This window comes from Xenopus laevis, chromosome 5S (genome assembly GCF_017654675.1).
Source record: "Xenopus laevis strain J_2021 chromosome 5S, Xenopus_laevis_v10.1, whole genome shotgun sequence".
Lineage (NCBI taxonomy): Eukaryota > Metazoa > Chordata > Amphibia > Anura > Pipidae > Xenopus > Xenopus laevis.
Window position 1 is genome coordinate 1,245,443 of NC_054380.1, and position 15,805 is coordinate 1,261,247.

The 15,805-nt window shown below is 41.2% G+C and overlaps 1 protein-coding gene across 8 annotated transcripts in view; it reads left to right on the forward strand.

Annotated features, from left to right (window-relative positions):
* The first annotated feature begins 208 nt into the window (after nucleotides 1–208).
* The window catches only part of LOC108717620 (EH domain-binding protein 1), a 160,779-nt gene continuing 145,182 nt past the window's right edge, over nucleotides 209–15,805 (forward strand). For 3 of the 8 annotated variants that reach the window (XM_018264827.2, XM_018264830.2, XM_041564172.1), the window contains exons 1-2: nucleotides 211–538; nucleotides 3,230–3,626. In XM_018264827.2, the coding sequence (XP_018120316.1) occupies nucleotides 3,523–3,626 (104 nt within the window). In that variant the 5' untranslated portion in view covers nucleotides 211–538; nucleotides 3,230–3,522. Of the gene's footprint in view, nucleotides 539–3,229; nucleotides 3,627–15,805 lie in introns of all 8 variants that reach the window. The other 5 variants (XM_041564169.1, XM_041564171.1, XM_018264831.2 and 2 more) reach the window with 3 other exon arrangements.

Consider the following 15,805-nt stretch of genomic DNA (forward strand, 5'->3'; position numbering starts at 1 on the left):
CCTCGCAAGGCACTGATATGAGTGGCGTGACAAACGACCAATCAGCAGCTAAAACACTGTAAACAACGTCCTGTCAACTTCTAACATTGGCCAATAGCATTCACCTCAACAGGGTCCAGCCTCTTCACCGTCTCTCAAGCTTTTCTATAGAAACACCGGCACGCCCCGCCTTCCTCTACACTGGTAAGCGTCGCCTAGCAGAATGATTGGCAGAACGGAGGACCAATGTGTGCTCAGTATCCAGGCTGTCTGATGCCCAATGTGGAAAGCGGCAGAGCTGGCGGTGGAGCGGACTTGTTGGGAGGCTGATTTTATTGCACCACCAAGGCTTGTGCTGAAGTCCAGGGCCGGGGGACTTATTGCTGCTGGGACTGCTCCTTCCTGTCTCTTTACTAAACACTGGAGACATTGTGGAGCTTTCTATTGCTCTTCTTGCTGCTTGTGATGTGATTCCAGGCCGAGCTGTTGCTATGGAGGAGCCTCAGGGATCAGGGCTCAGGGCTGACAAGGATTAATTGCCCCTGTGGCAGCAGGAGAGGTAAATGATGTCTTACTACTATTATTATTATTATTACTACAAACTACTCACTCTTGTCTGGAAGCCTCTGCTGTGTGAGAGAGACAGCTCCTGTGTGAGAGAGAGAGAGAGAGAGAGAGCTCCTGTGTGTGTGAGAGAGAGAGCTCCTGTGTGTGAGAGAGAGAGAGAGAGAGAGAGCTCCTGTGTGTGTGTGTGTGTGTGTGAGAGAGCTCCTGTGTGTGTGAGAGAGAGAGCTCCTGTGTGAGAGAGAGAGAGAGAGAGCTCCTGTGTGTGTGTGTGTGAGAGAGCTCCTGTGTGTGTGAGAGAGACAGCTCCTGTGTGTGAGAGAGAGAGAGAGAGAGCTCCTGTGTGTGTGAGAGAGAGAGCTCCTGTGTGAGTGAGAGAGAGAGAGAGAGAGAGAGCTCCTGTGTGTGTGTGTGTGTGTGTGAGAGAGCTCCTGTGTGTGTGAGAGAGAGAGCTCCTGTGTGAGAGAGAGAGAGAGAGCTCCTGTGTGTGTGTGTGTGAGAGAGCTCCTGTGTGTGTGAGAGAGACAGCTCCTGTGTGTGAGAGAGAGAGAGAGAGAGAGAGCTCCTGTGTGTGTGAGAGAGAGAGCTCCTGTGTGAGTGAGAGAGAGAGAGAGAGAGCTCCTGTGTGTGTGTGTGTGTGTGAGAGAGCTCCTGTGTGTGTGAGAGAGAGAGCTCCTGTGTGAGAGAGAGAGAGAGAGCTCCTGTGTGTGTGTGTGTGAGAGAGCTCCTGTGTGTGTGAGAGAGACAGCTCCTGTGTGTGAGAGAGAGAGAGAGAGAGCTCCTGTGTGTGTGTGAGAGAGAGAGCTCCTGTGTGAGAGCTCCTGGGATGGGCTGCAGTGCATGCTGGGAATTGTAGTTCAATGACAGACACTGCTAGAACAATCTGTTTCTATTATCTCCCCCCATGTCAGTAGAGATGAGTGTTAGTCTCTCCTCTTATTTAGGTCTTTTTATTATTTTCTCAGGGAGAGAGAACAGAGCAGGTAGAGGAGGGATTGAGCCAGATCAGCCAATAGTAGTGACAAGTCTATAATAGAGATCACTAGTTGCCCCCCTCATATTCCTCCAGGGACAAAGGAGCTTTTAGCCTCGGATGGATTTGGCCAATGGGCTCACGATTTAAATCCCATGTTTTGTGTGTATTCCTGGCTAATAAGTACCTGGGTGATTTGCTGCACATATTCCTGCTTCACATTCCACTGGCAGTTCCATTAGGGTTGCCACATGGCCACTATTTATGTTGCTTGATGCCAATGTTATTTATAGGGAAAACTACAAAACTACAAAACTAAAGCAAGGCCGGTATTTTTGTTCCAGAAAAGGTGGCAACTGTAAGTCCCATAGATGCAGAACAGAATAGAATAGAGTGTGAATGTGGCTTATTTATCTGTCTGTGTGCAACCCAATACCCTTCCCCTGCTCAGTAGTATCAGATGTTGTGTAGTAAGAGTCCTGCGTGGAACCAATTTGTAAGACCCGGATCAAACTTGAACCTGCAGCCTGCAGCCTGCGACCAAAACCGCAACCCGCATATTTACCCACTTTGATCCACTACCCGACCCAGACCCGCAACTGCCTTATCCACAACTCAACCCGCAACCCGACCCAAAACTGCCTTATCCGTAACCGAACCTGCAACCCGACCTGGACCCACAACTGTCTTATCCGCAACCCAACCTGGCCCTATAAATGCCTTATCTTCAACCCAACCCAGACCCACAACTGCCTTATACCCAACCCACCTGGCCGGTATTTAACCGGCCTGGCCGGTAAAAATGATGATTGATCCCAATGTTATTAATAGGGAAAAATATAAATATATAGGAAGGCCAGTGTTTTTTTCCAGAAAAGGTGGCAACCCTACCTGTAACCAGACCTGCAACTGCCTTATCCGCAACCTGACCCGGGCCCGCAGCTGCCTTATCCGCAACCCGCTGACCACCATCAAACAGGAAGTGATTTTGCTGCAAACTGGAAATGGCATCTTTAAAAGTGGGCGGGGACAGAAACAAGTTTTGTAAAATTTTAAAAGGTCTAAAATATAGACAATATAACATAAGATAAGAAATTTAGATGAGACCCATAACCCAAGACCCGCACCTGAAAATCCTCCCCTCATTCCGCAGGTTACCTGCTTTTTTTGCAGGACTCTAGTGTGTAGTACTGTGTATGTGAGTGAAAGCAAATGGTGGGACAGCAATCACAGTTACATTGCCCTTGTCATCAGCGCACCTCGTATTGTGGTTATTGTCAAGTAAATGATATAGTAGCAACTTATTGCTTAGCATGGAGCATTGACATCAGGGCTTGTTGAGTGCACTCAGGTACCCACCAGTGTAGGATAGAAACATCTGTTTGTTACACTGTTCTTTATCCCATGGCCTTACAGGTTGTGGCTGTGAGAGGACACTGAGAGTTGTATTTCAGCAACAGCCAGTTAGATATTCCTGCTGTAGAAGCATCAATTGCAGTTATCAGAGAGGTGAGCAGAATCGAGTTCTTTGAATTAAGTGACTTCCCCATTTATGTTAGAAGCTTCAAACCAATATGAGCAGCCTGTCTCCCCAGCAACCTGCCCAAATATAATGGCTTTGCATTTGTAGTCTAGTAGTTAAACTGCCATATTATGTTAAATATTAACTGTTTTCTTCCTTTTTTCTTCCCTGACTCTTTCCTTTGTCTGTAGCAGTTGAGCTATACCGATTCCACGTCATATTGCCTGGGAGGAGTAGGACTGACTTCCATGCACCGGGGACTCCCACTCCCACAGCCATGCAGGAGCCTCCTGAAGTGACTGCACACTACTACTACTGCTACTACTACCTTCTGAACTGGGATCTGCTCTTGCCACTACTCAAAGCTGCTTTTGCTGCTGCTCAACAACCGCCTCCACTTGGCACCTGCTCCATTCCCATGCCCCACACCTTGTAATCTGCAGCACCCTGGATTATATCGGCTGCTTGGATTATTTCTTGATTCATGGCTTCAGTGTGGAAGAGGCTGCAGCGTGTGGGCAAGCATGCCTCCAAGTTTCAGTTTGTGGCTTCCTATCAGGAGCTGATGGTGGAGTGCACCAAGAAATGGTGAGTAGCCTGTTTGTGCTGATGGCATGAAATACTGTATGTATGAAGCAGGGCAACACAAGGGGGTGTAACTGAGCAAGTTGCAGGGCTACAGCTATTGTATAAGATTGCTCTTGGGTCTAAAGAGACTCTCTTTCTGTAACAATGGAAATGTTTTATATCAATATGTACCTACATTTGAATGTGCAATAAATTGTTTCCATACACGGCACATAACATTTTATTTGCTGCACGATGAGTGTTGGACCTGATACACATCAACTTCACATTCTTCATTATAATTAACATTGGTCTGAGGTGCTGTCCTGAAACAACTTTGAGCTTGATGTATTAAAGGGGATGTTCACTTTTAAATTAACTCTTAGTATGATGTAGAGCCATGGTCCCCAACTTTTTTTACCGTGAGCCACATTTAAATGTAAAATGGGTTGGGAGTAACACAATCATGACAAATGTCCCAGGGGGATAGGCTAATTGGTATTCGCTATGTGCAAAGTCAGGCGAAAGGAGGCTCTATTTGGCAGTACACCTGGTTTTTAAAGGAGAACTAAACCCTAAAAATGAATGTGGCTAAAAATGTCCTATTTTATATAGTGAACTTATTGCACGAGGCTAAAGTTTGAGCTTGTCAATAGCAGCAATGATCAAGGACTTCAAACTTGTCACAGGGGGTCACCATCTTGGAAAGTGTCTGTGACACTCACATGCTCAGTGGGCTCTGATTGGCTGTTGAGAAGCTAAACTTAGGGGTCATCACTAATTATCCAGCAGAAAATGAGCTTCCCTGGCTGTAATATAAGCTGATGCTACAGGTTTGCTGATGATTAAATTCTGATGCTAATTGCACTGGTTTCTGTGCTGCCATGTAGTAATTATCTGTATTAATTACTAATCAGCCTTATATTGTGACATTTCTATTCTATGTGTACTGTATATTGTGAGTGGCTCCCTAAGCTCAGTAAGTGACAGAGCATGTGCAGTGAATCAGCAGAAAAAAAGATGGGGAGCTACTGGGGCATCTTTGGAGACACAGATCTTTACTGCTAAAGGGCTGTGGTTGCCTTGGGCTGTTACAGAAGCACAAAACAGAATGTACAACATTTCTAGCTACTTCTTTAGTTAGGCGTTAGTTCTCCTTTAAACAACCAAAACTTGCCTCCAAGCCTGGAATTAAAAAACAAGACACTGATTTGGAGCCAGTGGGAGCAACATCCAAGGGATTGGTGAGCTCATGAGCCACAGTTTAGGGATCACAGACCTAGAGAGGAATATTATGAGACAATTTGCATTTGGTTTTAAATTTTAAATATTTGTGGTTTTTGACTAATTTGGCTTTTTATTCAGCAGCTCTCCAGTTTGCAATTTCTATGGTTTTTGTCTTCTGTGTCCTAATAAATGCTTTTTTTATTTCTAAGTAATTTTGCTAATTTTTTTTAAAAAGCTCACAACTCTTTGCTTCATATATTTATATACACCTGTAAACTGGGGTGAACTGTGAGTTCTTTCTCCTTTATTATTATTTACCTTTGTTATTGGACTATAACATACTTTGGTAGTGCTTATACTTGTTCTGCACCAATTCCCTATTTTTGGTTTTAGATGAAGTCAGTGACCCCTTTTTAAACTTGGAAAGAGTCAGAAGAATGGGTCAAATAGTTTAAAAATCTATAAAAATGAAGGCCAATTGAATAGTTGCTTAGAATTAGCCATTCTATAATATACTACACGTTAACTTAAAGGTGAACCACCTTTAAAACTGACATAGGAAATGCCAATGGGACTGATTTGTATTTTATGTAAATAAATTGTACTAGTGGAATTACCAGTAGCTCCCTATTAGATATTTGCTTTCATTTTCCAGGAGCTCAAAACTAGTGGTTGCTATTGGTATTGGTCAACGTTTAAAAACATTTGAAAAGTCTTTTCTTCAGTTTTAATTCTTTAGTTTTATTTCTTGAATCTGGTATTGTTAAAACTGGCATTAAATATCCATATGTCCAAGAATGTTACAAAAACACAGGTTTTCATAGGGTGTCCTAGTTTTTTCACATGACTGTATAATGTTGTGGTGATCAGATCCACTTGCAGTTATCACAGTGTACTACTGTGACAGCGAGGTAATGTTACTTGCACATAAAAATAATATATTAGGATTCGTTACCTATATAAAAAAAAAACAAATTACAACTGAAATTAAATCAAGTAACTTGATGGTGCGATACAAATAATATTATAGGTCAACTTAATTTCAGGTACAAAATCAAAAACTTCTATAAATTAAAAAAAAGGGAATATATATATATATATATATATATATATATATATATATATATATATATACTGATGAGAAGTGCTTAATGTTAGCCCTGCTGCAAAGAGCTTGCGTAAAGTACACACAAATATGGGAACAAAGTCACACTCACTTCAATGCTATAAGAATCCTACATGTGCAGAAGAGTGTCGCAAGAAAATGCATAGTGTTCCCGAGCAATAAATGCCTGACCTAGGAGTGCAGGTGATTCCCATAGGAATGAATAGTGGGCAATTCTAAAAATGTTTTCTCTCGAATTGCCTTTTGTGTCATCACCAGGGCATACCTCCCAACTGTCCCGTTTTTAGAGGGACAGTCCCTCTTTTGACAGCTCAACCCGCAGTCCCTCGTTTGTACTGGAAAGTCCCATTTTTCTGTGCACTGTAAAAAGGCAGAAAAACAAACAAAGTTTCTAGCTTAATTGGCTTTTGGCATAGAGCCCAGAACGGCCTCCAACTTTGCTCCTTCCTGCTCCGCCCCCACATCATACACAGAAGAAGGAACATTGGCTCTTTTTCCTCCACCCTCCAACTCTGCTCCTTCCTGCTCCGCCCCCACATCATACACAGAAGAAGGAACTTTGGCTCTTTTTCCTCCACCCTCCGACTCTGCTCCTTCCTGCTCCGCCCCCACATCATAACCAAGAAGAAGGAACATTGGCTCTTTTTCCTCCACCCTCTGACTCTGCTCCTTCTTGCTCCGCCCCCACATCATACACAGAAGAAGGAAGTGGGAAACAGAAGCCGGTAGGACTCACTCACTGCTCTTGCTGAAGCACACAGTCCTATCTGCCTTTGTAAAAGCAGATATTTTAGAGCTAGGGAGGTTGAGAGGCTTATATACAGTATATTTATTAATTTATTTTTCTACCGTACATGGCCAGATTTTCTCCAGCCCGCCAATATTTTTTCTGGAGGTGGGGGTGGAAGAGAACACTGGCGTGCTTATAATAGCTTACTTGATATACCCGGCCCAGTACGTCTGTTAGTGGGGTGCCTAATGATTTAGCAGCCCCAGTGATTTAAACTTTAATTCTTTTTAAAAACTTGTGTATATTAATTAAATAGTATTTTAATAAAGGGGTGGTTGTATCCCTTTTATGCAATGTAAACAAGGTGTATTTTGCTTTAATGTGCAGCACGCTTTTTTCTGGCGCCATTAGGCTGAAGGCACAAAATGCATTTGTTGCACAATGTGACGTTACCTGCACAACATGAATTGGAAATGGCAGTTGTCAGGAGGCAGTTTGACAATAGGAAGATGCTGACCACTGATACACAAAGCTCCATTACTTCTAATGCGCTCTCTCTAAATGTCCACTTAAGGCTTTTCTGTTATTTGCATGACTCCATTAGAATTTAGCTCTGCATTGATTTCTGTGTAATGCCAAATATTTCTTCTGTTTATTTAGACTGTTTTTTTAGGGAAGATCATTTTATCTTTGCATTAGAAAGCTTAACCTGGAAAATGATGTTTTAATACAGCATTACTTGTAATGTCCTTAAATGTCTGTTACTGATATCATATTAAACGTTTATATAAAGGGGAACTGTCTATTTATATATCCTTGCAAGACCACTGGAGTGTATGTAACATGGCCAGATCATAAGGTTCGTGCAGTGGAAATTGGGGATCCCTGGACATTCCAGGAATGCATTCTGGATCATAATTACTGCATGGGGTGATGTCCAGTGGTACACAATATAATTCAGATTTTTTTTTTAATGTATGCATCTTAGTGTTCCATCAAGAAGTCTGTTCTTTAAAGGGATACTGTCATGGGGAAAATTGTTTTTTTTTTTTCAAAATGAATCAGTTAATAGTGCTGCTTCAGCAGAATTCTGCACTGAAATCCATTTCTCAAAAGAGCAAACAGATTTTTTTATATTCAATTTTGAAATCTGACATGGAGCTAGACATATTGTCAATTTCCCAGCTGCCCCCAGTCATGTGACTTGTGCTCTGATAAACTTCAATCACTCTTTACTGCTGTACTGCAAGTTGGACTGATATCACACCCTCCCTTTTTCCCCCAGCAGCCAAACAACAGAACGATGGGAAGGTAACCAGATAGCAGCTCCCTAACACAAGATAACAGCTGCCTGGTAGATCTAAGAACAACACTCAATAGTAAAATCCAGGTCCCACTGAGACACATTCAGTTACATTGAGAAGGAAAAACAGCAGCCTGCCAGAAAGCATTTCTCCCCTAAAGTGCAGGCACAAGTCACATGACCAGGGGCAGCTGGGAAATTGACAAAATGTCTAGCCCCATGTCAGATTTCAAAATTGAATATAAAAAAATCTGTTTGCTCTTTTGAGAAATGGATTTCAGTTCAGAATTCTGCTGGAGCAGCACTATTAACTAAAAAAATTTTTTTTCCCATGAAAGTATCCCTTTAATTTTTATGGGTACAGTTAGAGGATAGAGGACCCATGGACACACAGGCTGCTAGTCTATGCCAACTATCATGTTATGTACAAATACAAACCCTTGGGGGTCACAAAGTACATATGATGAAATCCCTGGTGGATTTTGATGGGCAGGACTATGTCCGATGATTGGGGAATATAAATTTGGGGAGATCAGGGGGGCTCCAACTACAGCGTATGTATGTATGTATGTATGTATGTGTGTATGTATGCAATATATAAAAGTACACACACAAGGAGGACAAGTGACATAATAAAGACAATACATATGTATAAGTTGACAGAGACTTGTGGAAAGAGCTTACAATCAAACAAATTCATTGTTGCTTAAGTGACTGTTCTTTTTTCCAGTGACGTGTAAGTTATAGGTCTGGGATATAACGTTTGTGTCCTTTCTACACATTCCAGAAGTGTTTGCATTCTCAAATATATTAACCACTGCTGTGTTTGTTAGACTCGTACATTTAGGCCTCTCAGTGTCACATGTTATAAATGGCTGACATTGTGGCTTTATGGAGAGACAGTGCTCAGTAGTGTATGGCAGGGCATTATATTACAGCCTTTGGTACAATAACTAGATTATAGGGGACACTTGCCAAGGTTGACGCAACATTAACATTTATGGTCGGTGTATTTAGTTTTCTGGTTGGTGGGTACAAATATTGGAAGAGAAGTGGGGAATTCTTGTCTAGGTCAGATCTTCTTCAAGTAAATAGTGAGTACTATCATTTCATTGCCAGATACACTACTTGTTTTTCTAGGCTGAGATTTGGGAATATTGGGTTTGAAGGGTAAGTCATAGGATTTTTGGTGGAATTTGTTGTTGTTTGAATATAACCTCTGCATTGAAAAATACAGAGCAGTGTGTTGTGCGGTATCAATAAATGGTATCCGATCAAGTTGCTTACTTACTACACAGCATATTTAATGTGGGGACTTACCAGTGCTTTGTTAGGGTGCCTCACGAGGAAACTTCGGGCGACTTCAGAAAACAATCACTCCGAGTGGCATTCCGCTGGCGTCTTACATTTTAGCCAGCAGGGAGGCAGTTCGGGGAGTTAGTTGCCCCCAAAATTATGAGATTTGTCACTTACCGACTAATCTCCCTGAATCTGCATGTGTGCCCTGACCCTTAAGGGGAAATATTCCTCGCCCAACCCACATTCTTATACCGCTTTTAAAACCTCCCAAAACCTTGCTGGAGTTTTCAACTGCTGACTGGCATTGCTGGCTACTACCAAGTTATTAAGTACCCATAGTTCCTTTGCCATCATCGATGTACCTGATTAAAGGGGTTGTTCACCTTTGAATTATTTTTTATAATCTAAGACAATTTGCAACAGGTTTTTTTTTTATTATTTGTTTTTAGTAAATGTATCTTTTTATTCAGCAGGTCTCCAGTTTGCAATTTTTTAGCTGTTTTGCTAAGGGCCAAAATCCCCCTAGCAACCATGCTTTGATTTCAGTAAGAGATTGGATTATGAATAGGAGAGACCTTGAATAGAGAAAAGAGTAATAAAAACTAGCGAAAATAGTCCGATTTGGCAATGCACACCAGAAATTGGAGACTTCAGCTGTTGTTATATGGCTTCAAATTTGTATTCATATATCCATAAGAGTCACAGAAGTTCTGAGTACGGGTATAGATGCGGGTCGTGGGCCGGGCAGCGGGTCTTCTCAATAGCAATTTTTACTCCATTTTTTGATCACGCCTACTTCCGATGATGTCACATCCGGTTTACAATGACAGCACTTCCTGTTTTACTCCTTTTTTCTGATCACGCCTACTTCCGACAAGGTCACTTCCGGTTTACAATGACGGCACTTTCTGATTCTTTATGGTGAGCGGGTTGTGCGTCCGGGTTGCGGATAAGGTACTTGCGGGTCGGGTTGGTTAGCGGATCCAAGCGTGTAAGAATTTGGGTTGCGGGTCCGGGTTTGCGGATTGCAGGTTGCGGGTATGGGTTGGGTACGGGTTCAAAGAGTAGTGGTTGAATCAAAACAGCTTCAGGCAGTAATTTTAAGCTGCAAAGTGTTTATTATAGCAGTGTAGGCACACTACATGTTTCGGGCATAACCCTTTATCAAGTGTAATGCAAGCAAGGCATTGTGGGAATTAAATACCTTCTTGGAAACAAGACACCACCCCCCACTTAAAGTGACAGTGTGGAATTATATATACATAATAAAAAAACTTAATCCAAAATAAAAAAAATTCAAAAGATTCAGTGTTAATCTTGAATGTTTCATAGTTCATAGTGTCCAAGTCCAAATGTCCAAATATCCAAAAAACCATCAAGAAGACTGCCTCTTTCAGCCTGTTCTTGATTAGTAAGACCAAAGCAATAGTGCAAATGAATAGTCCAAACCATGACGATTGGTACTGCTATGTCATAGCCTACCCAGGGATGTGCAAAGCATGTAGTTATTTGTTCATTTGGGGTAAGGGTTCCAAAAAATGGACCTGCGCAGGACTCTAACTGGGGGTGGTGACCGGCACAGTCCCATTTAGACTGATGACCTGAAGATAATACTTTTTTTGCCAAATAATTGTGCGCTTTGTGGAAGCTTCTGTTACAAATGGGCTGTCACTATGTTCCATTTCATAGGAAAAGCACAAGTAATCAAGCACCAAGGTACCTAATCTATGTGAACGTGAGTAGTAGCATTTTAGTAAAAAATATACTTTGTGTCTCCGAGATGACTGAGAAATGAGACTGTGCGGCAAATGTGACAATATCATGAGATAAATGTATCGGCACTGCAGTAGGACATGGACATCCGACACGGCCCTCTGAGATGTTTCCATGATCACTTTGCAGAATTACTGTCGGCTGAATTACACGGAGTACAACATAGAAACAGCCTTGAACATTGATTAAAGAGGTGACTGGGTGTGACATGCTGGGGATACAAACATATACCAAATAGCTTCATTCAGACCTTTACACTGTTAACCTTCACATTTGCAGAATCTGTTGTTTTCAAATACATGATGACTTTTTCCAGTTCTTTTCTGCTTCTTATTTTTTAATAATTCATTGTTCTCTTTACCATTTTATCAACTGATACGTTCAATATCAAATGTCAGAAATGTCAGAAATGTCATGCTTGTGACCCAAATTCCCAGGGATGTCCCTTAATGTTGTCAAAATCACTGTATTCTCAGAACTACAACTGAAACAGTCTGGTTGCTGAATTACAAGCAGCAGTCCAACTTCCACTATTTTGGGATTTGGTGGAATCTTTTGTGAAAGATTTGGCCAAAAACCGAACCAAAGCTGAACCCTAAGTTGCATATGTAAATTTGGTCTACATAGGGTTAAAAAGAACCAATTAAAACAAAATTCTACTTCCGTTATTGTGTGATGAAAAGTCACACAATTTTAAGGATTTGGGTTTGGTTCTGCCAGGCCTAATCCCGAACCAAATCCTGGCCGAAAACCCGAACTGAATGCTGGATTCTGTGGGGTATATTTATCCAAGAGTGAAGTTAGAGATCAGCGCAGTCCACTAGAGTGAAATTCTCCATTCATTTCTATGGGATATTTAAAAGGCTTATTCACTTTCACCCTTTGATAAATATGCCTTTAAAAATCCCATAGAAATGAATGGAGAGAGGCGGAATTTCACTCTAGAGGACTGTGGTGATCTCTAACTTCTCTTTTTGATAAATATACCCCTGTGCACCCCTAGTTGCCATACAAGGGCCAATAAAAACTGTTGACTTGGTCCTTCTCTCTCTAACACCAATGATTAGATCAGGCAGATTCGGTCCTATGTTTCAGCGGCCAAATCGCTCCCCGGACTTGCTTCATTTGGCCTTGGCCACCTTTATCTATACTCTGCACTATTTGTCTGCAGCATCAGCGCAACTAATGTATCAAATTGTAACGGTGAATCTTACAGACTTACACACAGTCAAAGGTAATGCCCACCCAAATAATTTACATTTTTTTTGCATATTGTTAAAAAAAATCTAAAAAAAATTCTAAGCACTTTTTAAATTTACATTAATAAAAAAAAAATTAATTTGTAAATATAATTGTAACTTCATATGTAATGCACAGTTTTTTTTATTTAAAGGAGAACTAAACCCTAAAAATTAATATGGCTAAAAATGCCATATTTTATATAGTGAACGGCCATGTAGTAATTATGTGTATTAATTACTAATCAGCCTTATATTGTGACATTTCTATTCTATGTGTACTGTATATTGTGAGTGGCTCCCTAAGCTCAGTAAGTGACAGCAGCACAGAGCATGTGAATCAGTGAACCAGCAGAAAAGAAGATGGGGAGCTACTGGGGCATCTTTGGAGACACAGATCTTTACTGCTAAAGGGCTGTGGTTGCCTTGGGCTGGTACACAAGCACAAAACATCATGTACAACATGTCTAGCTACTTCTTTAGTTGGACTTTAGTTCTCCTTTAATCCAGCAGTGGCACGCTGGCAAACTAAATAAAACGGTCATATCCAGTCCTTAAAGAAAAACACATTGAATGCAGAAACAACTGCCTTTGTCAACCGCACTGTAATCCAGCTCTTGTTGAGCAAATTCTGTTCAAGGCAAAAGTCCTGATCTGTTTCGTAATGCCGCCCTATACAGTAGTTGTGTATCAAGAGGGATTTCATCTGATTTGAAATAACATTCCTTTCTTCTCTTTGCATCTGTTATGCTTATTTGAAATGATTCAACAGTGTCATTTAACCAATAAAGGTCTGTATTTTGCTATTATGGGAAACAAAATCCAAGACTACTACTCTACTATTATTTTACTTAACCGTCTTGTTTATTTATTTTTTTCTTTTTATTATTGTCTCCTTGGGGACTGCAAAAGGTTAAATTACATTCCCACGGGTGAAGATGAATTAAAAGCAGGGGTGGCCCAGTGAAGGTGCGGCAGGAGTGCATAGTATTAGCCCCCGCAGAGATGTGGGCGCAGATTTACTAAAGGGGCGAAACACGTAACGATAGCAACATTTCACCAGAAATCCCACCCGCAGGTACATCGCCAATTTACTAAAAGGTGTAGGCGACAATTTGCTAGCGAACGGGACCGTGGCTAGTGTTTGTTCACACTCTATCGCCAGGCGACTTTTTGCTCTAGCGAACGGGCATAACTCTGCAAATTGTGAGTTTTACTGAACGTTACCTCTTTCGTCCGAGTTTCCTTCACCACCTCAGACCAGGTGAACTGCTAAAACAAAGCTACATCTTCCTCAATCTTATGTCAGTGACATCATATCCTGTATGCTGATAAGATGAAGCTACATCTTCCTCAATCTTATGTCAGTGATATCATATCCTGTATGCTGATAAAATGAAGCTACATCCTCCTCAATCTTCTGTCAGTGACATCATATCCTGTATGCTGACAAGATGAAGCTACATCCTCCTCAATCTTATGTCAGTGACATCATATCCTGTATGCTGATAAGATGAAACTACATCCTCCTCAATCTTATGTCAGTGACATCATATCCTGTATGCTGATAAGATGAAACTACATCCTCCTCAATCTTATGTCAGTGAAATCATATCCTGTATGCTGATAAGATGAAGCTACATCCTCCTCAATCTTATGTCAGTGACATCATATCCTGTATGCTGATAAGATGAAGCTACATCCTCCTCAATCTTATGTCAGTGAAATCATATCCTGTATGCTGATAAGATGAAGCTACATCCTCCTCAATCTTATGTCAGTGACATCATATCCTGATTGCTGATAAGATGAAGCCTCATCCTCCTCAAAAAAAAAGACAAGTTGCCATAATTTTTCAACTTTAATGCATTTCCGGCCGACAGGATATGATGTCACTGACAGTTATGTTTATTTTAGGTACCTAGTAACTGCCTGTTTTGTTTTTGGGAGTGTGGGAGAAAACTAGAGTAACCATGAGGAGAACTGCTAGCAGATAGTGCCCTGGCTGGAACCGAACTTAAGCTCCTCATAGACGCGACGATTCTTCTTGCCGAACGACCGATTTTAGTGAAGTCCGACCAATCCTTCAGAATTATCGTGCGGTTAGTGGGATTCGAAGGATCGTACATGTTATGAAATCTCAACATCTATGTCAGTGACATCATATCCTGTCGGCCGGAAATGCATTAAAGTTGAAAAATTATGGCAACTTATCCTTTTTTTTTTTTTTTTTTTTTAAACGGGATTGCCTGCAAAAATCCTAACTATTAAACTTTTTTGTGTTATTATTTTCCCTAGACATTTGAGGGACATGCCACATTAGTTTAGGGTGGGCTCATGTGTAGGGAATTAGAGGATCTCTTTTGTCTTTATTCAGGGTCATTGGACATTTATAATATAAAGTGGCCTCTTCAGGTTTAAATGCTGGTGAACGTTCAGCAGTTTGAAGCCTATATGCTGGATAACCCAGGTGACACACATTTACTGCAGGATTAACAGCAGAAGCCATTAGTAAGTGAAGGAGGTTTAATAATAAGAATGAAAACAATAAACAGGAGTGCAAACTGAAAAAAAAAATCCAGGCCTGGGTAGAGACAGAGCGAATTCCAGTAAAAGGCTGAGAAGGTCAGGGCTGGAGGAAGACTAGCAATGTCCGAACGGTAGGCAAGGTCAGTGGCAGGCAGCAGTCAATCAGGGTCGAGTAACAGGCAGAAGGTCAAAACCAGGAAATCCACAGAAGACGGGTATCAGGAAGTAAGGGGCTGGATCAGGCTCAGGAGGTCCGATGATCAAGCAAGGATCACTGGTAAGGGACAGGTTTATAAAGGGTTTATAAAGGGTTTCCATCGTCAGGAAATTGATGGGCCAGGTCAAAAAATCTTTGTGGGTCCCAGTGCAATGTATCTATGTCTGCAGGGCCAAGCAGCTCCCCTTTGTTTTCCTGCCAAATTGGTCTTTTTAGTTGATGGACAATTCGTACGATCGTTCTGAGATAATCGTGGTCTCACGATGAGGATCTGATCTTTTAAAAATCTCAACATCTATGGGCAGCTTAAGGCTCCCAGAATGCTGTACGTCCAATGTTCAGTTTGTTTGCCATACCGTTATTTCTAGATATACTGACTCTTCCAAGGCAATTTCAGAAGTTTCGTATTGTCTCAATTTGGACAAATTTAATAAATCTGTTTTGCTTCTGTCTGACCACAAAGCAACAAGGGACATCTATTCTGTTGAATGCAATGTGTACAAGAATGATTTTAATAAAAACGTGTTTCTAATTCAAGGTTTTTTTTAAAATTCAGATATATACAGAGATGCAATTAAATTATTAGTAATTTACTACTAGTCGGTCTCTATCAAACTTCTACAAATGACTGATATAGTAGCATCAGTAGTAGAAGAGCAGTAATTATGCCATTCTTTGGGCTGTGTGGGTGTGGGTACGTGTCTGTTTACATATAACATGGGAACCTTTATCACTGTAATGATGCCAGTATGCAATGA